Below are 25250 nucleotides of genomic sequence, written 5' to 3'. Positions count from 1 at the left end.
TGTGTCCCTGATAACAGTTACCCCAGTAGAGACTCAGGAACTGGTATGCCAGGATCCGTGTTGACCTGTTACTCACGTTTGTCAGTATTTCAAACATTCGCAGGCTGCATGTCTTTGCTGTCTGACCTGACTGACTGGGAGATGGGAGGGAGGCAGTTCATGCTCATGTGGGCTCTGGGAGTTTCTCTGCTGGGGAGAGGTTGGCACGAATCACACATGCAGCTGGGAGTGAAGTGATCTGAGTTTTCCTCTCACCTGCTTTGTGATCTTAGGTAGAGAATTACTTTGTTAATTAATGGATTTTAAGATGGGATTTTTAAGGTGCAATTGCTGTGCATGAGCATAGAGCTGCACGTGCCATCTGGTAGCATTCACAAGGACTTCTGGGTGTTAGGAAGTGCTTTTATAGGGCTCTCCATCAGATAGCAGGGGACATGAAACTATTAAGTCTTAGGTTGGAAGACTGCATATTCTTTTTTTTTTTTTTTCTTTTTAACTATCAAGGTCATTTCTTTTTGAATTTGAGAGATTTCTTTATATCCTGTTGGGATTGTATGATCGACCCTTTTCAAAGAAGTATTTTAACTTTGAGGAATTTTTCAGAGTTCACAACTCTACGCATTTAGTGTTGTTATTATGTGAAAACTGAAAAACGGAAGTTTTTGTTTTTGTTTTTTAGGGAATTACTTGTAATAGGCTCCAAAATCTAAATGAGCTTTTTCTTTTAATTTAAAATTTAAAAGATGTATATGTCCATTGTAGAATATCATCTAGTTAGTCACTGTACCTCCACCCCAAGTCATCTTTGTTGACATTTTGATGTATTTCCTCCACATCTTTGAATACAGTATTGGCTGGTAAGTTAAACTTTTCGGTACTTTCTGTACAGTTTTATATCCTGTTCATTTAATGTTGTACCATTAGCATTTCCTGGAGGAGGTGATTTTCTCAGAGGACTGGTGAGGCATTCTTCTAGAAATGGATGTGAACTTTTGACTTCTATAGAAAATGCTTTCCTGTATATGTGTATCTACTTATGAATAGTGGTGGTGGTAAGTGGTAACATGGAATAAACAATGTAGGAATCAGACCATGTTGCTGCTCTAGTGACCAGCATTGTATGCCATGTCAGAGTTAGCATATAATGCTGTTACACTGTTAAACTCCTTCCTCACATTTAAAATTTATATTTAGTTTTTCAGGGAATAAGATTTTTTTTTTCCCTCTTGATGGTCACACTCGCGGTATATGGAAGTTCTTGGGGCAGAGACTGAATCCAAGCTGCAGCTGCAACCTGTGCTTCGGCTGTGGCACCACTGGGTCCCCTTTAATCCAGTGAGTGCGTGGTGCCAGGGATTGAACTCATGCCTCTGCAGTGAGCTGCTGCAGTTGGATTCTTAACCCACAGTGCCGTAGCGGGAAGTCCTCAGGGAATAAGATTTTATAAAGAAATGCTGATTGTCATGCCGAAGCCTATATTTTAAAGAAGGGACAGTAGTTCTTACAAGGTTTTGAAAATAATTGACACTTTCTTAAGAAAATAGAACAAGCATCTGTAAATCCTTATTAGACATACGGCTAGTCTAATTTTTTGCCATCTCTCCAGAGTGAAAATAAAATAAAGTCCTTCTGGAGTTCTCGTCATGGCTCAGTGGTTAACGAACCTGACTATCCATGGAATACAGATTCAGTCTCTGGCCTCGCTCAGTGGGTTAAGGATCCAACGTTGCTGTGAGCTGTGGTGTAGGCCAGCAGCTACAGCTCTGATTTGACCCCTAGCCTGAGAATCTCCACAGGCCTCAGGTGCACCACTAAAAAGACAAAAAAAAAAAGAGAAAGAAAAAAAAGAAAATGAAATAAAGTCCTTTTTTGTGACATCTGTAGTAAACTATGAAACTGCATTTATATTTTGTGTTATATGTAAATTGGAATTGGGTGACACTATGGGAATACTCTTTGAAAACTAAGGTCATTAGCCTTAAATCATTTTGGTGATAAGTCTAATTAGAAAACTTGATATAAAAAGGAACTTATTAATTTGTGAGCAGTGGCAAGAAAAGCGCAGTTTACAAAATAAAGCACTAACTTCTTTCAAAAAATCTGTTATTTCTAATGCTGTGTACTAGTTTGTTTTTATAGCTTATATGCGAGGAAAATCTGAAAACTGTTGAAATTAGAAGTGTCTTTTTTGAAATTCTGTTCAGGCTATTATAAACTATCTTAGTCTGGAAGGGTATTTAATTTGAAAAAATATTTTCAAAAGTTTGGGTGGTTTATAATATAACTGACCAATTTTGGCTCTTTGGGGAGTTTTTTTGTTTGTTTGTTTTTGGTCTTTTTGCTGTTTCTTGGGCCACTCCCGTGGCATATGGAGGTTCCCAGGCTAGGGGTCGAATCGGAGCTGTAGCCACCGGCCTATGCCAGAGCCACAGCAACGCGGGATCTGAGCCGCGTCTGCAACCTACACCACAGCTCACGGCAACGCCGGACCGTCAACCCACTGAGCAATGGCAGGGACCGAACCCGCCACCTCATGGTTCCTAGTCAGATTCCTTAACCACTGTGCCACGACGGGAACTCCTCTTTGGGGAGTTTTGAGTGATGCACATAGAAAATGCTAGCGAGAAATTGTCTAAAGTGCATTCAGTTGGAGTCTTCTTAATTTTGACCTGTGTACGGAGCAAAGGAAAATAGCTTATATATTTCTTAGAATATAAGTAAATACTGTGTTTCTCTTTGTGAACCAAAAAATAGTCATGAGTGGTAGTACTTTTAAGTATACCTTAATGATAAAAATGACAATATTACCCTTATATTAAGTATCTGCTGTGGTCATATGAATACCTTAAGATGTTTTTTCCAGGAGTTCTCGTCATGGCGCAGCAGAAATGAATCTGACTAGGAACCGCCAGGTTGTGGGTTTGATCCCTGGCCTTGCTCAGTGGGTTAAGGATCTGGCGTTGCTGTGAGCTGTTGTGTAGGTCACAGACCCGGCTTGGATCTGGCATGGCTGTGGCTGTGGCTGTGGCCGGTGGCTACATCTCCAATTGGACCACTAGCCTGGGAACCTCCATATGCTTCGAGTGTGGCCCTAAAAAGGACAAAAAAGACCAAAAAAAAAAAAAGTTTTTTCCAGAGAAAAATGAATAATGTCATTTTTTTAAAAAAGTAGGTCATCTCAAAGATAAGAAACAATAAAATTAGGTCCACTGTGAAGACCAGGCAAAGTGGGTGTTGGAAGGGCACTTAAATGAAAGCAGAAGTGAAGCTGTTCCATGGCAGAAGCCCTGAGACCCAGGAGGAGAATTTTGTGCCTACCCTGTGTGTGAAGCTAGCGAACCTCTTATCATTTCAGCCACGTCTTTAGATTGAAATGAAGAGTATGATTCATTAACCAGCTTTAATCCCAAATATTTCCATTTGGTACCTTATTTATATTTGGCATTTGATTTTTGCTGTAAACCTTATATGTAGGTAAAGATGGAAAGACAGGCTATAGAGTCTATTCATAGAATTTTTAAAGGCTTCTTATTTATACGTGGCTTCACCAGAATATTTGTAGGGATGAAATTACCAGTGTATTACAAATATGAGTTAGTGATTTAAAAAAAAAAAATCCTTCTAGGTCACTTTTAAATGCAAGTTAGTAAGTTTCCTTTTGAGTAAGTTTCTTCAAACGTATGCTTAATGAAGCCTGCCTAATGAATATTCAGAAAACATTTCTACCTGGCTTAGTTTGGGGATTATAAAACTGAAGAAAATTAAAGGCATATTATAGGTACACAAAAACCTTACTGTGAAAATAGAGGCAATCCCATATGGCAGCATAACTCACAGTTGTGCTCAAAGGAATAAACAGAATTGTAATTTTCTCTTATCTCCTGATTCTTTTTCCTCTTTGAAACATTCCACATTTGCAAATGGAAGGACTTAATATGCGTGGCAAGTGTGTGAACCACTTTAAATGGTTGGACTTAGCTATTTTAGAATACAGACTTCTATTTTGTAATTTACTAGTATTTCAGGAAGCGTCTTGCTGTTTATAGTACTTGGCTAGTAGTGGTTTGTTCTCTATATAAAGGAAACTGGATATTAACCGAGTTATGCCATCATTTTCAGAATCACATGTATACTTAAATTTCAAAAGAAAATTTATCACTGTTTAATTATCTTGGTAATGTGGATTTTCTTTGAATTTTAATATTTTTTGTACTATGATGTTTACTCTTTAGAACTATTTTAGGTAATGCTAATCTCATAACTAAAAGGGCCTCCACACATATAGTTTACTTCACTTATTTTTTGCTAATTGACTTATTTTTTCATAGTAAATTCTCTGCCATTTATAGACATACCTAATCAGCCTGCAGCTAAATTCCAGACATTTTACAAGATTAAGCAATGGTAGTTCATTTTAGTAGCAAACTAAAATCCAGTGCATTGCTTAGAGTTTGCATTTGATTTAATTTTATTAGCTCTTTTCATTCCAGATAAAAAGGTAAGTAGCTCCTTATTAAGCACTTTGAATTGTTTCATTTACCTATCATGCAAAGTTTAGGTGTCTGTTGCTGAAGCAAATTCATTTTGTAAGTTTAATTGTGGTTTTAAGTCCTTTAGAGTCCTATTGCTAAAGTGTAAGTAGCAGTTCTTTTTTTTTTTTTGCTTTTTAGGGTCACACACATGGCATGTGGAAGTTCCCAGAGGCTAGGGGTCAAATCAGAGATACAGCTGCTGGCCTATGCCACAGCCAACAGCAACGTCAGATCCAAGCCACATCTTCGACCTACACCAGAGCTCAGGGCAATGCCACATCCTTAACCCATTGAGCAAGGCCAGGGATCGAACTCACCTCCCCATGGATACTCAGATTCTTTTTTGTTTTAAGTTTGTTTTGTTTTTTGTTTTTGTTCTTTTGGGGCTGCACCTGCTGCATATGGAAGTTCCCAGGCTAGGGGTCGAATCAGAGTTACAGCTGCCAATTACCTACACCCCAGCTCATGGCAAAGCGAGATCCTTAACCCACTGAGCAAGGCCAGGGATCAAACCCACACCCTCATGGTTGTTAGTTGGATCTGTTTCCACTGTGCCACAAATGGGAACTCCCTAGCCAGATTCATAACCCGCTGAGCCACAGCTGGAACTTCCAGCAGTTCTAATCATTGTTCTCATTTGTGCTTTTTTAGCTGCTTAACCAGTGTTACAGCTAGAGTACCAGGTTCATTAAATTTTAACCACGAAGGTCTCTGGGCGTTAGTTTTAGATGCTATGGACTCTGGTTGACATTTAAAAATAGACCCTTAGGGCATTCCCTTTGTGGCGCAGCAAAAACAAATCCAACTAGTATCTATGAGGATTCGGGTTTGATCCGTAGCCTTGCTCAGTGGGTTAAGGATCCGGCATTGCCATGAGCTATGGTGTGGGTTGCTGATGCGGCTCATATCCTCTTTTGTGGTGGGCTGTGGTGTAGGGCGGCAGCTGTAGCTCCAATTAGACCCCTAGTCTGGGAACCTCCGTACGCCACGGGTTCGGCCCTAAAAAAAAAAAAAAAGAAAAAGGCCCTAGGAATATGAGGAGGGGGCGGCTAGAAAAGTAGGAAATAAAGTATATCTAAATCACCAAATCAGTTTTGAAAAAGAAAAAGCTCCATTTGAAGACTTATTCCTGCTGTTTATGTCCCAATTCAGATATGTCAAAGGAAGGCCTGATGCTTTTCTGTGGGATCTAGTTAAACTCAAGTAAATGTTACTTGAAATCTACTTTTGTAATAAGATAAAACTAAATAAGTTTCTAACCTAGTTTTGTAATATTCCTGGCGTTTTTACAAGGCTTTAAAAAAGAAATTCTAGCTGACTTGTTGTAATCAATATCCAAAGGTAAAATTAATAGAAAATCTAATTTAGAAGGATCTGAACTGATGCTGGGGCTGGCTACATTAGAATTACTTCTCTTGGATCTTGTTAAAATTTTGATTTGGTAGATTCGTGCTGGGTCTGGGAATCCTTATTTTTAACACGCATGTAAGGTGCACTGCCAAGATTAAGAACCATTGATCTAGAACAGGAGTCAGAAAATTGTTTCTGTAGAGGGCTCGATAGTGTGATATTTCAGACTTCTTATGCCAAGAGACAAAAGTCAAGGGCATTTTCTAGGTATTTATGCAGCAAAAGAATATTCAAATTTCCATAGTTTTTTTTTATTGATGAAATTCAAAATGTAATAACAAAATTGTATACAGTGTATTGTAGTACACAGGTTTACTAAGGGGAAGAATTGGATTCTTTTAGAAGGGGGTAACGTTTTGCTTAAGTGGTGTTCAAAGTTTTAGTGTTCCCTGTTAGCAAAATCAGTTGCAAATATTCACCCGTTAATGATAGTTTTTGGTGAGATTTTTCACACACTTTGCATATGCCAAATGAGCATGTGATTTTAATTGAACATAGACATTGCTTGGAAAACATTTATAGAATTCCATTAGATTCTTCTAGACGTTTGCCTCTTGGCATGTCATTTATTTGCATTGCAGGTATACCATTTCCAATCGAAGGTTAGGTGGAAGCTCCTGATTGCACAGTTAAATGGATTTAAGTATGGACCTTTTTTTTTTGCACTTGCATGATGGTCTGAAAGATGTTGCTGAGCACTAGTTTGATTTTAGAAGTAGATAGCTGCCGCAAATTTTGAGTGAAAATAGAGGCCCACTGTTTCAACTTTGGACAGCAAAGAAAGTGTATAAAGCAGCTGAACATTGCTTATGATTCAAATAACTCTAGTTGTCAAAATGATTTTACCATGGTGTAAGGTTTGCAAAAAAACTGTTTTGCCTTGTTTGGGGTTGAATTTATTAAGAAATGTAATGAAGTCTTCCCTACAGCTGATTTTGAAATGCCCTTCAGTGTTCTGTGTTAGTAGTTGAAGGTGGTTCTTGTTTGGAAAAAATTCAGTTTCATCCATTAGTTTAAAAAATCTCAGTAAGAATATATCTCTGTTAAGCCATCAAGCTGTGTAATAGGACAAGACAGCCTGTTCAGTTCTGTTTCTGACAAAAATTCATGGAACCGATGATGGTCAAGCCCATGAGAGTGAATTAAATTCACCCTGAACAGTACTGGTTCAGTAACACACCGTGGATTCATATACTGCCTGCAGTTGCTACTGGTGAATAATACATGGTGTGATTGTTTTCACAATCTTTGGAAATGTGTCCCTTTTCTGTTCCTCACATATTTTTACCACCATCAGTTGTAATTCACATTAGCATATTCCAATTCAAGTTGTACTAATAGAGTGTTTTCTCAGCTTCTTTGAAAATGTTCTCATCTGTAGTTCTTCCACACAAACTGTTCATACAGGCTAATTCTTTAGTCTCTGCACACTTGGCATTGATCCCTTAAGTAAACAACTACTGAGCAGTCCCTGGTAGTCCTTGCTTGGCTAATAAATAAGAAGCACTTGGAAACTTGTTGGCTAGCAGTTGCAGTCTCGTTTTCATTTTTTCCTTTTGTGAAGAAATTCTGTGATGTACTATTCTATTTAAAATTGTGTAACTTTGGAGTTCCCGTCGTGGCGCAGTGGTTAACGAATCCGACTAGGAACCATGAGGTTGCGGGTTCGGTCCCTGCCCTTGCTCAGTGGGTTAACGATCCGGCGTTGCCGTGAGCTGTGGTGTAGGTTGCAGACGAGGCTCGGATCCCGCGTTGCTGTGGCTCTGGCGTAGGCCGGTGGCTACAGCTCCGATTCGACCCCTAGCCTGGGAACCTCCATATGCCGCGGGAGCGGCCCAAGAAATAGCAACAACAACAACAAAAAAGACAAAAGACAAAAAAAAAATTGTGTAACTTTTCTGACTTGCTTTTCTGTAAGCTGGGATTATTTTGCAGAGTGCTTAGTCTGGTGGTGTTGATGTACACATATACTTTTAGCACAGCTGTAGGGTCATTGCATGATAAACACAGTGCTTTGCCATCTCGTTTGATGTCAGAATCATCCACATTCTGCTGTGCCTTGAAAGCGCAACACAAAAAAGTTCTCTTTTTTGCTTCTTGTTTTGGTGGATGGGCACTAGTAATTAAAAAAAAAAAAAACAAAAAACAAAGGCATGGTATTGCAGTACTGATGACACTTGAAACATTTTCAAGTTTTAACTGTGTCTGGGCAGTTTGTGGTTGCAAAGAGAAGAGAGCGCCACACGCACCGTGATGCCTGCTCTCCTGGCTGCTGTGGCCGGGAGGCAGCCATAGACAGAAGGCACATAAACAGATGAGCACAGCTGTGCTCCAGTGCAGCTTCATGGGCCACACAAGATGGGCAGAGGGCTGTGTTTGGCCTGCTGGTCACCTTTGGCCGACGCTTGGTCTCAACTGTGTAAAATACGTAAAAGAAAGAATCCAGCGGCTCTCACCTAACCTTTCCTTCGGCCACGATGGTGATACACTACCGCTGTGGTACTTGCCTGTGCTTCTCCTGTAGTTCTGTGAGGTGGATCATTTTTAAAGCTCCTGTTACATATTGCCAAGTTGCTTTCTAGAATGTGTATGCCCTGCTTTTTAAACATCTGTATTTGATCCTTATCACTACAGACTTAAAAAATTTAGATAAGACTTTGAGGCTAACACCTCTACTCGATTGTACCTCTGTTGAGTAAGTAGAGTTGTCCCCTTCCTGTTGCTATAAAGCTGCCAGTGTTTGGGTATATTCTTCTAAAAAAGCAGGTGATTTCTTCTTGTGTGTCTTTTGGCCATCTAGCTTAAATGCCACATCCTTTTAAACTAGTACATCCTAAATTCTGTTCTGTATATACTTTAGCCATTCAGAAGAGAATGTTGAATGAATCTGCCAGTTGTTTGGTAACTGGGCAAATAAACTGCCAGGTCTCCCTGTAACCACACATTTGCTTAATAGAAGTTACTTTCTAATTTGTGTTCTCAGTTTTTCTACTAACTTCAAACTCAGGGCCCCCGCCCATTTTGTCTCTGCAAGCAAAGAATCTCTATAACACAAGACTCTTGTAAATGGGGACAACATTCAGGCGACACAGCTTAGTGAAGCTGACACAAAATATGGTTCATAGAACTAATAGCATTTTTGAATTCAAAGGAACACTGGAGCTAATTCATTTCATCTATCATTTTATTTTATTCTTGAGTTAAATTCACCAGGTTCCCTGGCTTTATTGATAGCAGAGCGAATCTTGTGACTAGAACTAGAACCTAGATCTGCTGGCTGCTCTGCCATTTTTGGGGCAAACCCAGATAGCCAAAGGCTAAAGAAATACTGCAAGACTTTCCGAGTGCCGTGCTGCTTTGTACTATTCAGGCTTACTACAATACATTACCTAGAGGGTGGTCTCAGTATTTCAAACAAAGAAGAAAGAACTAAGGGATAACTTAAGACATCTTAAATTTTTAAAGTCCTAAGTGTGAAATAGCTTTTCTTTGAAATTTTATTCCCTTCAGTAACATAAAACATACTGAGGAAAGTTATAATGGAGCCTCAAGTCATAACCAACAAAGAGTGAGTCTTAAACCCATGATATTTCTTGTCCGATACATGAAATTATTTACTTTTGTATTAGGCAGAAGACTAAGCAACATAACTTGAATAATGAGTCACAACAAAAGTGAATTTAAGATTAATAGGCACAGAGATATAAGGAAAGGAGAAGTTAAGTTTAAATCAGTTGTACAAACTGAAATTGTTGCTTAGGGCAGAACTTTGGTGATTATCCATTGAACCACGGAACTTCCTCTTTTACTGGCAGTTAAATTGAGGCCTGGAGAAGTTTAGAGACTTGCCAGGTCCCGTAGTTCCAGCGAAAGGACTATAATTCACCTTCACGTGAAGATTAGACAACTGGGAGGCTTTGGATCCCTTCTGAAACGGTTAGGGAAAAGTGTGTGAGGGAGTCTTCCCCTAGTAAATCACGCTTCACCCCACACTTGGAGAGGTCGAGAGGAGGCTGCCAGGTGCCAGTTACTGAGCTAGGTATCGGATTTGCATAAAGGCACTAAAGCTCAAACAAAAGGCCGTGTCAGAAGCTCTTGGTTACTGAGAACAGAGATAGCAGTATTCATTTTCTGTGTCCTTCATGGTTCAGTTGCAAATAAGACACATTTTGTTTTTTTCAATTTGGAATTTTGTTGTTGTTGTTAGACTGTAAAAAGCCTTTTCTCTTGTTTTGCTTTGTTTTCCAGGTCTTTAAAGCTACTGTAAGAAATTTCCCCTAAATTTTACCTAATTCAGAAAAGTATTCATCCTTTTGTAGCAGATGTGTGTTCACATATGCACGTGTATGTTTGTGTGTGTGTGCTTAAAATTGTTTTGTTTCAGAATAGGTTTATTTGGGGGAACTTGATCTTTTAACAATAAGAGGCTTCAGTTTATAGCCACATGCATTGGAAGATTTTTAAGATTATTCTTATGTCTCCCACATTCAGTTTTCTCACTAATAGAAAGATCAGTGGTATCACCTATGATAAAAAATGATGAGTTAACAACATCATTTTTGTTTTGTTTTGTTTTGGGGCAGGGGTGAGTCCTTGGCATGTGGAAGTTCCCAGGCCAAGGATCGAACACAAGCCACAGCAGTGACAATTCTGAATCCTTCCTTAACCACTAGGCCACCAGGGAACTTCCACCATGGGTCTTTTTGTTTGTTTGTTTGTTTTGACTCGGGAGTTATTTTAAACCAAAATGTGTTTTTCAAGGGTTTAAGTCCTTGAATAGATACTGGCCGAGTGTTAGGGGAGAAAGTATGGTTGGTTGGTGGTAGGGCACCTTATTTAGGACTTAAAATTTAGAGATAATCCACACACACTCAGCTGTGTAAAATGAATCAGATAGTTTTATTTAGATTTTATACAGTTGCAAGTGCACAGAGGACCTTGTAAATTATACTCATGAAACTTTCTTCAGCAGAAATTGAAACAATAATAGCAGCACATGCATATTTCTATAATATTATTTTTTTACTTTGGTGTGATTATGAATTCCTAATAAACAAAGAAATGTAGTAATTTGAACCCAAAAGATCTAAGATCCCCTCTTAGGGAATGAAGTTAAATCAGGAAGCTTCAGTGAAAAGAACTTTAAAAATTTTTTATATCTGTAATACCAAAATAAGAATAAAGAGGATTTTTTTCCTTTTTTTTTTTGAAATATAGTTACTCATAGAAGTGCAGAGTTACCTTGTCCAAATTTTAAATAGCTAAAATCAAAGCATATGTAATGCAAACCTATTCTTATTATAAATCCTGAAGTCCACATTTGTTAATGGAATTAGGAATTTTTTTTGGATTATGATAAATAATGCATGAACTGTTTATTATGCAATAGCCATAGTTTTTTGCAACAAAACATTTGACTAGTCTCACATGTCGGAGAAACAGAAAGAGCCTCACATCCATTCAGGTTTTGCTGCCAAAAGTATCGGGGCCAAGTTTACCAAAAAAGGGTTGTTGTGGTCCTTAGCTTTGTGATCTGCTACTTTAATTTAGCACTTAATGATACAAATATTTCATATGTAGCAATTATATAAAAATAGTTATCTGATGACTCACAATGTTATGTTAGTGTGCTAAAATTTATTAACTCATTCCCGAAATAAGTGGAAAAATGAATTTCCAAATTTTACTGTCATAGCAGTACTAAGTAAAATATCATTTTGCTTATGGTGAATAAATTCCCTAGAATGTGCAAAAGTTCATTAAAAGTTTTATAAAATATACTGCACATAACTTTCTAAAAAAGTTGCTGTGAATTTGCAAGGTCGCTAGAATGAGTATACCAATTTCCTGATACCCTCAGAAATGATGGGCTGGATGTGAACATTTATTTTTTTTTTAAGGGGGAGGGGGCTTGCTGCTTTAGCTAATATGTTCATCTTAGGATTACTTTAACCTTCATTTATTTGACCATTAGCTAAGATAAACAGCAATATTAATTGAAATAAATTTTGGGGTAGTTGAGCCTTTATTGTTGACATGGATATGGAACATGTCATTTCCCCTTTGCTCTGAGGTCCCTAAGATGATAAGCATCAGTCAGTAAGCATCAGTCAGCACTGAGGCCCCAGCACATTCTGGGGCCTCAGAAAGTTTGCACTTCAGTTTATTATAGAAGCATCTGTAAAACTCTCTTGTATGATCTTGGCTTAGCTTATCTTCATCATAGTTTTACTGTTAATGTACTCAGTATTTTAACTGTTGGGTAGGAGAGAATCAGAACCTTGTGGCAGAGAGTGTAAGCATCTCAGAAATACTGGATCTGAAGTTCCCTGGTGGAGCAGTGGGCTAAGGATTTGGTGTTGTCACTGCTGTGGCATGGGTTCAGTCCTGGCCCAAGAACTTCCACAGGTGTGGATCAAAAAAAATATATATATATACATATATATATATTTATATATATGTATGATCACTCTGCCTTAGTAATTCTTCTGAGATCACTAATTCAAGAGCCATAAAGCTATACTAAAACTATTTACGTAACATTATTTTTAAAATATTAAAAATTAAAGAGGAGAAATAACTCAAATATCCAACATTAGATTGGTGGTTTTATCTTTATTTTTATTTTTTTTTTTGCCTTTTTAGAGCCACACCCATGGCATGTGGACGTTCCCAGGCTAGGGGTCAAATTGGAGCTGCAGCTGCAGGTCTACACCACAGCCAGAGCAACGCCAGATCCGGGCCATGTCTGCCACCTACCCCATAGTTCATGGCAATGCTGGATCCTTAACCCACTGAGCGGGGCCAAGTGTGGAGCCCACATCCTCATGGATACTAGTCAGGTTTGTTACAGCTGAGCCACAAAGGAGCTCCTTATTTAACTTTTTAGCATATAAATACTAGGGATTATTTTGACCATTAAATTTACTTAAAGTTACAAATGTGAAAAATCAGGATGCAGACTTGTCTAAAATATGCAAAAGTGATTTGAAGGAAATAGCCTGAAATGTTATGTGTTCTCTCTGAGTGGTGGAATTAATAATTATTGCCTCTCTCCTTTGTTCCTTTTTCTAATTTTCAAGATTTCTGCAGTGTATTTCTAAAATTGAGAAAAGTCCATAAATGCAACATGACACTACCAAGTCAAAAAATAACTTTTTTGAAATGTTTTTAATTTTACTTAAGGTGTTTAACATTATGTAAGTATTCAGTAATGAGCATTACTGAAAGGGTAACAGTTTTGCTAGTCTTTCTACCTTTTATCATGTTTGTCCGAGAGATGCTAATGTATATACTTCAGTGTAACAGAATTGGAAATACTCATTTGAATTTTACTTTTTAAATACTTTAAATATGTAACTTCATTTGGGTTGTACAAGCAATTCTGTAGGTAAATACTGATTTTACTTAAAGATTAAGCCCAGATTCCCATTGGCCTCTTTGTGCTATCAAAAAGCAAAAATATTATGTTTTTCATTAAAATTGATGATGTAATTTAAAATATTCATACAGGCTTGACTGTATAATCTCTTCATTAACCCAGAATGAAGTTTTTTAAGTTTTTTCTTTTCCCTTCTCTTAAAAATCATCTTTAGATTCTCTAAGTACTGTACCAATATTCCAGGTCCAGAAAAAAGCAAAATCATCTACCACTGCTCACAATCATAAGCAGATCACAGCCAGACACGCCCCCACTCCCCCCGTCAAGCGCACACATCTGTGTATGTACTCGCTGTGATATACTCTCAGGAAGTACTTCTCAAAATGTGGTCCTTGGACCACTGGAGATCCCAGAAACCCTGTAAAAGAAGTCTCATGTTCAACACTTTATCATGTTACCAAATGTTAATTCCCTTCATCGTGTTGACACTTGCTCTGATAGCACAGGGCAGCAGTGGCTGGACCTGCCAGTGCTTTAGCACAGATTGGGATATTGGTCCCAAACAAACTACTAGTTGTATTGTTCTTCACTGCTCTGCCTTTGCAATTTAACATGCGCACACACACAAACCCCAGTTTCACTTATGATTGTCCTTAATTAAGGAGCAAGAGTTGTTTTAAATCTCAGTTTAAACATCTCTCTGATATTCTCTGTGATGGAGTGGGAGGCACACTGAAAACACTCCTGTAGCCTACTGAAGCGGGACCATTGTCTCAAGGGAAAGCATTTTTTGCAACTGGTTGTGTTGTGAACTGAACTAACTATATTTTTCATGGAACACCATTTTTACTTGAAAAAAAACCAACCAGCTTATTCAGCTTGGGCATTTGACAGGTGGTTTTTTAGAAAATGAATGACGTTAGCCTGTCACTTCAAGGAGATAACAGTATTTGTTGCCAAAATTTGAGCTTTCAAGTGAAAAATCAAAATTTAGGAAAACTTGTATCTTCTCCCCACACAGCTTGTCAACTTCCCAAGCTTAAGGCTTCTGATGAGATCAGTATAATATTAATGAATATGATTTTCTTAATATTACGTGGTGAAACATGCTAATAACATTTGGAAGATCTGTATAACTTAGTTGCCTGCTGTGTTCCACATGACCAGTGCGTGATGTTACAGAATTGTGGGTTGGTAAAAGACCCATTCAAATTACGGAATAGACGAGTGAATTTTAGTGTCTGTAACAGAGCAAAAAGTTCGTTGGTAGGCTTTCCATCCCACAGGGAAGTCACTCTTAAGAAACTACCATTTGTCAAAATTCCGGGATAGAAATGAAAATATCTACAGTTACCTGAAAAGGTTATTAAAGTACTTCTTTTTCCAGTGAGCTTTTCTGTGTAAGGCCAGGTTTTCTTCATATGCTGCAACTAAGACAACCTGTAGGAGCCCAGTCCAGATGCAGAAGCAGAAGAGTGTCTTGCTGTCTTGATTGTTTTTTTAATGAATTAATAAATATAATATTTGTTAAGATGTCTAAGTTTTACTGCTTTACTTAAGTTTTACTTAAGGCAGATATGGATAGATAAAACCCACTTGAAGTCTCTTTGGGATCCTGAAGAACCTTAAGGTGTCTAAAGGGATCCAGAGACTAAAAATTTGCGAACTGCTTTCTGACCTCATGACTTAAAATGTGGTCCCGGAAATCACCTGAATCGCAGAAACTACATCCACCCCAACCCCCATCAGAACCTCCATTCAAGCCAGATGTTCACACGATTCCCTTACACGTAAAAGAACGCCGCCAGCAGGAACTCAGCTTTGGGCAAGAAGTGCCCGCGTTGTAGAAATCCAGCAGGAAAGTGAAAAGGCCCACCGGGAGAGAGCGTTAGGAGACGCCGAGACTCAGAGCCCTCTTTCTCAGATGGTTCCCCTCTTTACCTGTCTGTCCTTTGTTCGAGTATTTCCTTTTAGGGGTGTCTTCTCATACAGTGTCGATGCTCAGAATTGCCTGAGGTCTGACAGATCCCTCGGAGTGTAGTCTGGTGACTCGGAAGATGCAGATTGACCAGGTTACCTGTTGCTGGGAGATTTATTCAGTGTGCCCACCTCTCCTCTGGTTCGCTCCTTGTCTCTGAAGATAACTGCCACTGGTATAAACTTACGATAGAAAAAGTAGACCAAAAAAGCCCCACCTGATTGTATGTTTATCTCAAAAGCAGTTTTCACCTTTTAGTTACATCTTCCTTTAATTACATATTCCCTCCTTTAAATACATTAACATAAATAGTTATCAAAAGGCATGCTTGTAATCCTGTCCTAATGGATGGTCACTTGTGTAAAGTCATTGCTTATGGAGAGACTTTTTGAAACTAACCAGGCTGTAGCACTTTGGCAGAGGCAGAGATGTTACACGTTTTTAGTGGGGTTAGCTGTTCAGTCTGAAGTTGGTGACTAAACAAAGTATGTTTGGATTAAGTGTACAGCCAGACAGTTTCCTATAAACTGTTGTAACAAAGTCTTCCATTTCTGAGCCGTAATAACTATTTTTTCTTCTTGTTTTTAGGGTGAATCCGTAAAATATTTCCTGGATAACTTGGATAAACTTGGAGAACCAGTAAGTTTTTAAACTGAGTGTTTATGTTTATTGCCATTTGAAAGCAGTGGTCAGGACTGGGAAATTTAGAAAAAATACGCATTGTTTCCTTTTCCCTAGTGGCAGTATTCTGACTGTGCCTGCTTCATTTTTCATCTCTTTACTGTCCTCATCTCTGGCCTGCCCTGTCCACTGTTTCACTAAAGTAAAACTGTTTACAGAAAGAAGTTTATGTTTGACAATGAGATGGCGCATTAACTAGTAGATGGCACACCTTCTTTGGCTTCTTTTGCCTTTTTTTTGTTAAGCGGAAACAGAGCACAGTGGGTTGATTGATTTCAAAACTCTTCAGCAAACGGTATTTGCCTATTTTGGACCCCTGTGTGTTGAGTTCCAGTGTAGGCGGGCTAGGCTAGGTCCTCACGGCTGCTGAGGGGGCTCCGTGATGTAGGAGGATTCAGCCTGGAAAGGAGTTTGATTGTCCTGCAGTGTATCCCTCAGGCAGCAGCTCTCAGCTGACACTGTGGCTGGTGCCCGCCGCCTGGGCCACTGCAGGAGGACAGCTCTACTGTCTGTTGGCAGTACTGGACTCATGCAGAGACGTCATTGGGAGAAAGTTTTGTGCTGCTTGGAAAAGGTTTGAAAGCTGTTGTCTTAGAGTCATTGGTCACCTGCTAAATTTAGGTGTGTCGTATGCCTCTTCTTCAGCCAAATTTAGGCCTATGGGATCCTTGAGAGGTTTTTTTGGTTTTGTTTGTTTGTTTGTTTTGTCTTTTTGCTATTTCTTGGGCCACTCCTGCGGCATATGGAGGTTCCCAGGCTAGGGGTTGAATCGGAGCTGTAGCTGCTAAAATATGCCAGAGCCACAGCAACTCGGGATCCAAGCCGCGTCTGCAACCTACAGCACAGCTCACGGCAACGCCGGATCGTTAAGCCACTGAGCAAGGGCAGGGATCGAACCTGCAACCTCATGGTTCCTAGTCGGATTCGTTAACCACTGCGCCACGACGGGAACTCCGTTCCTTGAGAGTTTTAACTTTAAAAATAAAACTGAAGGAAAACACAAAATGAAGCCTGTTGCAAGTAGGAAAGTAGCTACTGATATTTGGGGCATGTGAAAAAGTACCTTCTTTTTGCTCTAGATTGATAAGTTTTGCATTTTCCTGTGTTTTTGTTTTTGTTTTTTTTTATATTTTGCTAAATTGCATCTGTTTTCGCTTAAGCCCATATGTGTTTCTCCTGCCTGTTTCCTAGACACAGGTGTTCCAGAAGTTAGGAACTCCGTGTATGTTTTCATTCCCTCGATCCACATCAGTGAAACTTTGTATTAAGACTTATTTCATTGTCACTTTTCCATCTAGTCAGATTGTAAAATACATATATGCCAAATATATATATGTTTGGCATATATGTATATATATATATACATATATGCCAAATGGAGAGAGGCTTTAGTAGGTAAACTAATTTGTTAAGAGATATTTCGTGTTTTCAGATGCAAATAGTGCCGACTCGACCTGTTCTCAATTTGCCTTTTCAGACAGGTCCTTGAGCACACCATTCAAAGTATGTCCCCTCCTCTTATTTTCACTATCAGCTCTTGCTTTCTTCACACTTGATCACTCTTATTACAGTTGGGTTTATTCATTTATATGTGAAGAGGTGAGTTCTTGATGCCTAGTGATAGTTGCCTGGTGCATAAAGTAGCTTTTGAGTGAATGACACTGAGACAACTCCAGTCAGTTTGATACTAGCTGCTTAGAGTCTTATGTCAAGAACAATTTTTCAGAGTTCCCGGTGTGGCTCAGTGCTGACAAACCTGACTAGCATCCATGAGGACGTGAGTTTGATCCCTGGCCTCGCCCAGTGGGTTAAGGATCCAGCATTGCCGTGAGCTGTGGTGTAGGTTGCAGACGCGGCTCGGATCCCGAGTTGCTATGGCTCTGGCATAGGCTGGCAGCTACAGCTCCGATTAGACCCCTAGCCTGGGATCTGGCATTGATGTGGCTGTGGCGTAGGCTGGCAGCTACTGCTCTGATTCGACTCCTAGTATGGGAACTTCCGTATGCCAACAGGTGCAGCCCTAAAAAGACCAGAAAAAAGAAGAACAATTTTGCAGCCACATCTGGGGGAAAAAAAGTGCTGTCATCAGTGGGTAGTTGTCAAGGAGAGGAAAATAAATCTGAGTGTGCAGCACATTGGCCACCCATTCTGTGCATGTCAGGTCACAGCATTGCATTTGCTTTTCCATCTCTAAGTACTAGGACCACTGAATCCCTGCTGTGTACCACGTCCCGTGACCCTTGAGAGATGGAACCACAGGGGTCAAGGACATGGGCTCTGCACCCAGACCATGAGGGTTCAATCCCAGTTCCATTAGAAGCTGGCCCTGTGACCTTAGGACTCTCTAAACCTTAGTTTCTTTTTTAAAAAGTTTTATTTTGTAACGATTTTTATTTTTTCCATTATAGCTGGTTTACAGTTTTCTGCTGTACAGCAAGGTGACCCCGTCACACGCACATACATATGTACATGCTTTTTCTCACATTATCCTCCATCAGGCTCCATCGTAAGTGACTAGATATAGTTCCCAGTGGTATACAGCAGGGTCTCATTGCGTATCCATTCCAGAGGCAGTAGTTTGCATCTATTAACCCCAGACTCCCAGTCTGTCCCACTCCTTCCCTCTCCCCCTTGTTACCCACAAGTCTGTTCTCCATGTCCATGATTTTCTTTTCTGTGGAAAGGTTCATTTGTGCCATATATTAGATTTCAGATATAAGTTATATCATATGGTATTTGTCTTTCTCTCTCTGACTTACTTCACTCAGTATGAGAGTCTCTAGTTCTATCCATGTTGCTGCAAATGGCATTATTTGGTTCATTTTGATGGCTGAGTCGTATTCCATTGTGTATATATGCCACATCTTCCTAATCCAGTCATCTGTCAATGGACATTTGGGTTGTTTCCATTCTTGGCGATTGTGAATAGTAGTGCAGTGAACATGCCGGGTGCATATGTCTTTTTCAAGAAAAGTTTTGTCCGGATATATGCCCAAGAGTGGGATGGCTGCGTCATATGGTAGTTCTGTGTATAGTTTTCCAAGGTCTCTCCATGCTGTTCTCCATAGTGGTTGTACAAAACCTTAGTTTCTTTATTCATATCTTGGGCATAGTAAGAGAACTGGCCTTGTGGGGTAGGGGGAGAGGACATGACTAAACCCCATGTCTTAAGTCTGCTTGGGCTGCCATAACAGAATACCATAGACTGGGTGGCTTAAGTAACAGTCACTTACTTGCAGTTTTTGAGGCTTCTAGTCCGAGATGAGGTTGCCGTCATAGTCAGTTTCTGGTGAGGACTCTTGCTGTCTCACATCAGGGCAGCAGGATTCGGCAGGAAGTGGGACCTGAGTGAGGAGGGAGGCTGAGCGCTGGGCTTGATGGCCCCTGAGCAGGGAGGGGAGGGCCAGGCAAACGCCCTGGTTGGACTTTGGAGCCGGTGAGGAAGTTTTCTTATGGGAAAGGCTGTGCCTGTAAATGGATCGTGCGGTGTGAACAAATGGTGAGCACGTGAGGCAGGAGACTTGGATGGAAGGGTACCTGGCCGTGGCTGCCTTGGTTTCCCTCTTTGCAGCTGTGGCAACAGTGGTGGCAGCAGATGCAGCAGGATCAGAGGATCAGCTAGACTGCTGACACACGGACTTTGTGCCAAACCCAGCCCGGCTCTTAAGCACTTCACGCGCCTCACTCAGTTCTCATAGCACCCCTGCAGGATGCCCTTGTCTGTATTTTACAAGCGAGAAAATTGAGACAAAGAGGCTGAATGACTTGTCCAGGGTAACATAGGTGGGACGTGGAGAGCCGGCTCCCAATTCAGTCCTAATCACCATGACTCTTCCAGACCCTTTATAAAGCGCTTGATTACATTTCCTATGTTTTGTGCTTCAGATGAATGAGCCTTTAGCTTCCTAACTAAACTGTTAGCTCCTAATTAGGGCAGTAATAAAGAACTTTTTACTTTTATGAAATAAGAACAATTTTGAAAACCTGAGACTGGCACGTCCCTGAGGCAGCCGGCGCACTTGTGCACTGTGCCCTGGTTACTCCCTTTCTGGCAGGCAGTTGGGCTTTAAGTGTCCAGGGCCATCAAAACGTTCTTCAGCTTTGACTTCGTAATCTTCCTCCTGGTTATTTCCTTTCAGGAGAGTCCGGGGGTGGGGGTGGGGGAGGAGCGCATGAAACTTTTAATAAAGCAAAACATTGGAAAAACCTAAAGGGCAATGAGTAGGGGACATCTACGTAAATTATAGCACATTAATCCATTTGATGTGCATTACTCTTTTTAAAAATAATACAGCTGTATCAGCACGTGAAACAATTCATGATAAAATGTTAAGCAAAAAATTGGCACAGGCTGAAGATTATGTGGCTGTGCTGATTATAAATAAAGTAAATAATAAGTATGTGAACAGAAGCCAGAAGGAACCATGGAAACACCAAGTCTCATTAGAGCCCTGCTGTTACTTTCGAAGTCGCTGGATTATAGATAACTGCGAATTGCCTACTCTTTTTTATTCTTTTATTCAGTTGTTCTGTTTTAGGGAGATAAGTCTTCACACTGTAATGAAATTTCAAAATCATACTATTTGGAAATAGATAAAAAGACAACGTTGTGAATAACAATTGGCATCATTTAAAATTTTGCCTTGATTTAAAAAAAAAAATGGTCTTGGTGGTGAGCATGTCAAGCTCTCCTGGTAAAAGAGCTTCGTCTACACTCTGGAAAGAGGCTAACCTTAGGGGAGAGAACCAGTTAACACGGCATAGGGAAGTGTGCTGTGGGGGCTGCTGAGAAAACTAGGAGGCACTTCTCATTTGCAGTGAATTTTGAACCAGTTTGTGCAAAACCAGCAGCATGTTCACGGTATCTTGACATTTTATAATGAGAATAATAATAGTATCGACGCTTTAATGTTATCTAAGAGATTGTCATTAAAGAGATCATTTTGTTTGCATATCCATTCACTAGACCAGATACATTAAAAATTCTAATTCTAATTTAATTCTCGTTGAATTGAAACGTCTCATTTTAATGCAGTACCTTAAAAATTCTCATTACTTCTAGACTACTGAGTGTAAAGTCATTGTATTCTTTTCCAGGATTACATTCCATCACAACAAGACATTCTGCTTGCCAGAAGACCCACCAAAGGCATTCATGAGTATGACTTTGAAATTAAAAATGTTCCGTTCAAAATGGTTGATGTAGGTGGTCAGCGATCCGAAAGAAAACGTTGGTTTGAGTGCTTCGACAGTGTGACGTCAATACTTTTCCTTGTTTCCTCGAGTGAATTTGACCAGGTGCTCATGGAAGATCGACTGACCAATCGCCTTACCGAGTCGCTGAACATTTTTGAAACCATCGTCAATAACCGGGTTTTCAGCAATGTCTCCATAATTCTCTTCTTAAACAAGACAGATTTGCTTGAGGAGAAAGTGCGAATTGTGAGCATCAAAGACTACTTCTTAGAGTTTGAAGGGGACCCCCACTGCTTAAGAGACGTCCAAAAATTCCTGGTGGAATGTTTCCGGAACAAACGCCGGGACCAGCAGCAGAAGCCCTTGTACCACCACTTCACCACCGCCATCAACACGGAGAACATCCGCCTTGTTTTCCGCGACGTGAAGGATACTATTCTTCATGACAACCTCAAGCAGCTCATGCTCCAGTGATGTACAAAAGACTTGCCGTTTTAATATCTTTTTGTCCTTTTGATTGTTTTCTGTTTGTTTTGTTTTTCGACATAGCGGTTTACAACAGGAATTAGAACAATCTTGATTCTCTGTTTAACTTCTTGGAAATCTTAGTCCTTCTTCTGCAGAGTTTGGTTTGTGGCTGAGAGCTGCTGAGTGACACGTTGCCGATACCTGCTGAAGTTCAGCTTTGGTCTCTTTGACTCTGGCTCCCATTGGAGTGGAGTTGTGACTTCCTGCCAGTCCCAAGACTAGGTATATTTCAGGCTTTAAATTCTTCCACTTTTCAAATGGAATTCTCCTGTAGTGCCAAGTGTAGATGACCTTAGATATTCGTAGGTATGAGGTTAAGCATATTCAGCCCTAAAACAAGCGAGATATCTTTTTATCTGCCCTACCCACAGCAGCCACACTTGAGCCCAGCTTTATGATGCCCTGTTTCGGAAAGGCCATTGGAAAACAGTTTGAGCTAAGGAACGGCATTCTGTAGGTTTACCCTTCATGTTTTTCCGAGTGCTTCTGTACACAGCAGTTGTTTTGTTCTTCAGTTTCTCTGGTTTCTGAGGTAGTATTCTTAAGTGTTTTAAAGTTTACATAAGGATCTCTGGTCTGATGCTCGTGAAAGTTCACAGATGGTGCAGGGGAGTAGAAGGCAGGCACAGACCATCAGTGTTTTGATTAAAAGTCATGCGTGGAATATAATTTTCCCATTTCATATTTAAATATCATGTAATAAATGTGCCATATGTGAGACTTTCTGGCCATCGCAGCAACTAAACAGTGCAGGCAACTTGATGACAGAACTTTCTAAATCAGTACACCCTTCCCCCAGAATGCCGTGTGGGAATCACTGCTGCACCGTCACAGACACTGATCTTTTGCTCTCCTGTCTGTTCCCAGATGGGGGCATTTATTGGATTTTTTGTTTGTGTGGAGCTTGCCAGCGGCAGTGTTTTCCTGTCAAACTGTTCAGGAAGGCATTATTTGAGACTCCCATTCATTCTTGGTATGTCTGTAAAAGAGTATGTACATGTTTGCAACATTCTTTTTAGGAAATCCCAGCTTTGCTGAGGTACATTTTGAATGTCTCAAGGATTCCTCTAAGAATAAATAGCAGTTTTTTTCATTCATCCCAATTGCATTTGACCTGCTGCCTGCAGGGGATGTGTGGTGTCAGGACGGGGTTAGAGAAACTCGTGTGCGAGGCTGGTGACGGTCTGGAGAATCTGATGGCTTTTCTCCTTTGCTTGAAACTTGTGTTTCAGACTGATGTCGGTCACTTCCCTGTGTGGCTGACTGTGTTCTCAGGTATTTTGTTAGTAGCTAGAGAGTCTTGAAAGATTGGTCAACATTACGGATCCACCCAGCCTTGGCAAGACAGTAGCTCTTGATCTGTCTCACTATCTCAGTGAGAATAGGGCTTTGCAGTGAACGAACCAGAGATTGTTCCTGACATACCTGACTTCTCGCATTTGAAGTTCTTCCCTCATTGCATCTGTAACTGCCAGTGTCTTCCTGTCTTGGTAGCACCTGAGCTACCAGTGTGGAGGCCCACATCGTAACGCAAGCGTTCGTGGTGGAGTTGTAATTCGTGGGCATTTGAATAGTTCTGCATCTCCTGCAGCATCTGACCAAGAAGAATCCGTCGTTCAAATTCAGAGGTCGCCATTTCACTGCTAACGAGTATCTGAATAAGGGCACAGGAACATTGAGACTTTTGGTGGAGCGTCTGTCTGTATCTAGCAAATGAATTTATTAAAAGGCCCAAACATTTAATTCCAGTGAAGGCTAAAGTCACGTCCCTGTATGAAGAGCAGGAAAGATAGCCTTAATTAAGTTACATTAAGATCTGTGATTCAAACCGTAAATGTTGCCTTGAAGCAAAAATCACTGTTTTGACTACCACAAAGAAATGTTGAAGTACCAAAGAGATATGATATTGTCTGGGGCATTTGAGATTTCCTTTCCTGATGTATGTGACGCCTCAGAGTCAGCTTTCTTTTAAAAGAAAATCTAGACTGTATTTTAAGGCAGTAAATTACTTGCATTTAATGGCAGGCTTGTTTAGACACTCAGTGGAACTGTAAGGTTTAATCTGAAGGCTTTAGTCCACATTTTTTTATATTCTGTATTTTTAAACTGTTGGAAGGAGTCCTGTGCCCTTATCATGAAAATCAGATCTTTTCGAAATAGCGCTATATGAAGGGGGAGATGTTATTTAGTGAACAAAATTGAAAGGGTGCTCACCATTTTCCCTATGCCACTTTCCCCAAGTCTCTAAAAATATAATTTGAATTTAAAGATCTTTGGTGGGTGTATTTTCTATGTCTTCATGGTTATGATTTGGAACGAAATGTGCCTAATTCTCTTACTATATTCTCTTCCTAAGTCTGAATGTCTTGTTTAATTCTTAAGAGATGTCACACAAGTGTCTTCATTGGCCTTGAGGAAATTTATACACAGTTGCCTTACAAAATCAAAGAACACCACAGATTTTTGCCTTGATTTTTTTTTTATAGGGAAAAGGTTTTGTCAGATGTTTTCTGAAGATCCAGATAATTTAAGGCATGCCTCTGGCACTTAAATATTATTTTTAATAACCCACATCATTGCTTGCTGCCAAATATTGTATTAAATGGAAATCTTCATTTCAGTTTTATTGTCTGGAAAGGGCACTTGATAGAGCACAACAGCAACCAAAGAAAGCATCGTGGAGTGAAAAAGACTGGGTTTGGTTTGGTTTTTATCTGAAGCTGCATCGGCATGTAGTTTACATGGTGAAGAATCCTCTGGTTAGTCTCTCAAGTGAGGTTAGCTTGGTCAGAGGAATCCTTGTTCAGTTGTTGGCAGTGGTTGGTATAAAGCAGAAGGAAGTAAGATCACCTTAATACCAGAAGTGATTAGAAGTGTTGATTTGAATTGACTCATAATTTTTGGTAAGCGGGAATGAGTAAATCCTAACTTCCAGTGTATACAATATTTGTATTTGTGCTTTTGGTAAAAATGTATCTTCAGCATTAGTACACATATCCGGTGATGCCTTACTTATATGAAGAGAAGAAGTTACCAAGTTATGTTCTGAAACTCAGATCACTTATTTGAGAAACCCTCAAATTGGTGCTTTCATTATATAATGATACATTTAGACAAAAACCCCAAACCAGACCATCTGAAACAAGAGTCTCTCCATTGCAATTTGTAGCACTGTTATTTCTGTATATGTAATGAGGTTAAATATCAGTGTTAACTCTTAATTTCTTGTTTGAATCCATGAAATCATGCCTGTAAAGCTGAAACATTTGTAATAAAGTCCCCTAATAAACCTAGAGAAAGTCACTCTGTTACCTTTTCATTTCTTTTGAGTTTTAATTGAGGCACCAAGAACAGAACTTTTCCGTGTCTTTTTCAGGTGGCAATCTGACTTTTTCTCTCTTTCCCATCATTTCAACACATTAAGTGATATTTGTCACAGATGATCTGTCCTTGTGTTTGTGCTGCTGGACTAAAAGTAGTGCTCTTTGCTTTTTTTTTTTTTTTTTTTTGGTCTTTAAGAGAAGAGGATACAGGTTGGCTTTTC

At 39.8% G+C, this 25250-nt stretch overlaps 1 protein-coding gene across 1 annotated transcript in view; it reads left to right on the top strand.

Annotated features, from left to right (window-relative positions):
• GNA13 (G protein subunit alpha 13) overlaps positions 1–25009 on the top strand; it is a 41012-nt gene extending 16003 nt beyond the window's left edge. The window contains exons 3-4 of the mRNA XM_047759320.1: positions 15890–15940; positions 21080–25009. Coding sequence (XP_047615276.1) covers positions 15890–15940; positions 21080–21652 — 624 coding nt within the window. The 3' untranslated portion in view covers positions 21653–25009. The remainder of the gene's footprint in view (positions 1–15889; positions 15941–21079) is intronic.
• The last annotated feature ends 241 nt before the right edge of the window (positions 25010–25250 follow it).

This window comes from Phacochoerus africanus, chromosome 14 (genome assembly GCF_016906955.1).
Source record: "Phacochoerus africanus isolate WHEZ1 chromosome 14, ROS_Pafr_v1, whole genome shotgun sequence".
Classification (NCBI taxonomy): domain Eukaryota; kingdom Metazoa; phylum Chordata; class Mammalia; order Artiodactyla; family Suidae; genus Phacochoerus; species Phacochoerus africanus.
This window is presented reverse-complemented; position numbering and strand designations above follow the sequence as displayed.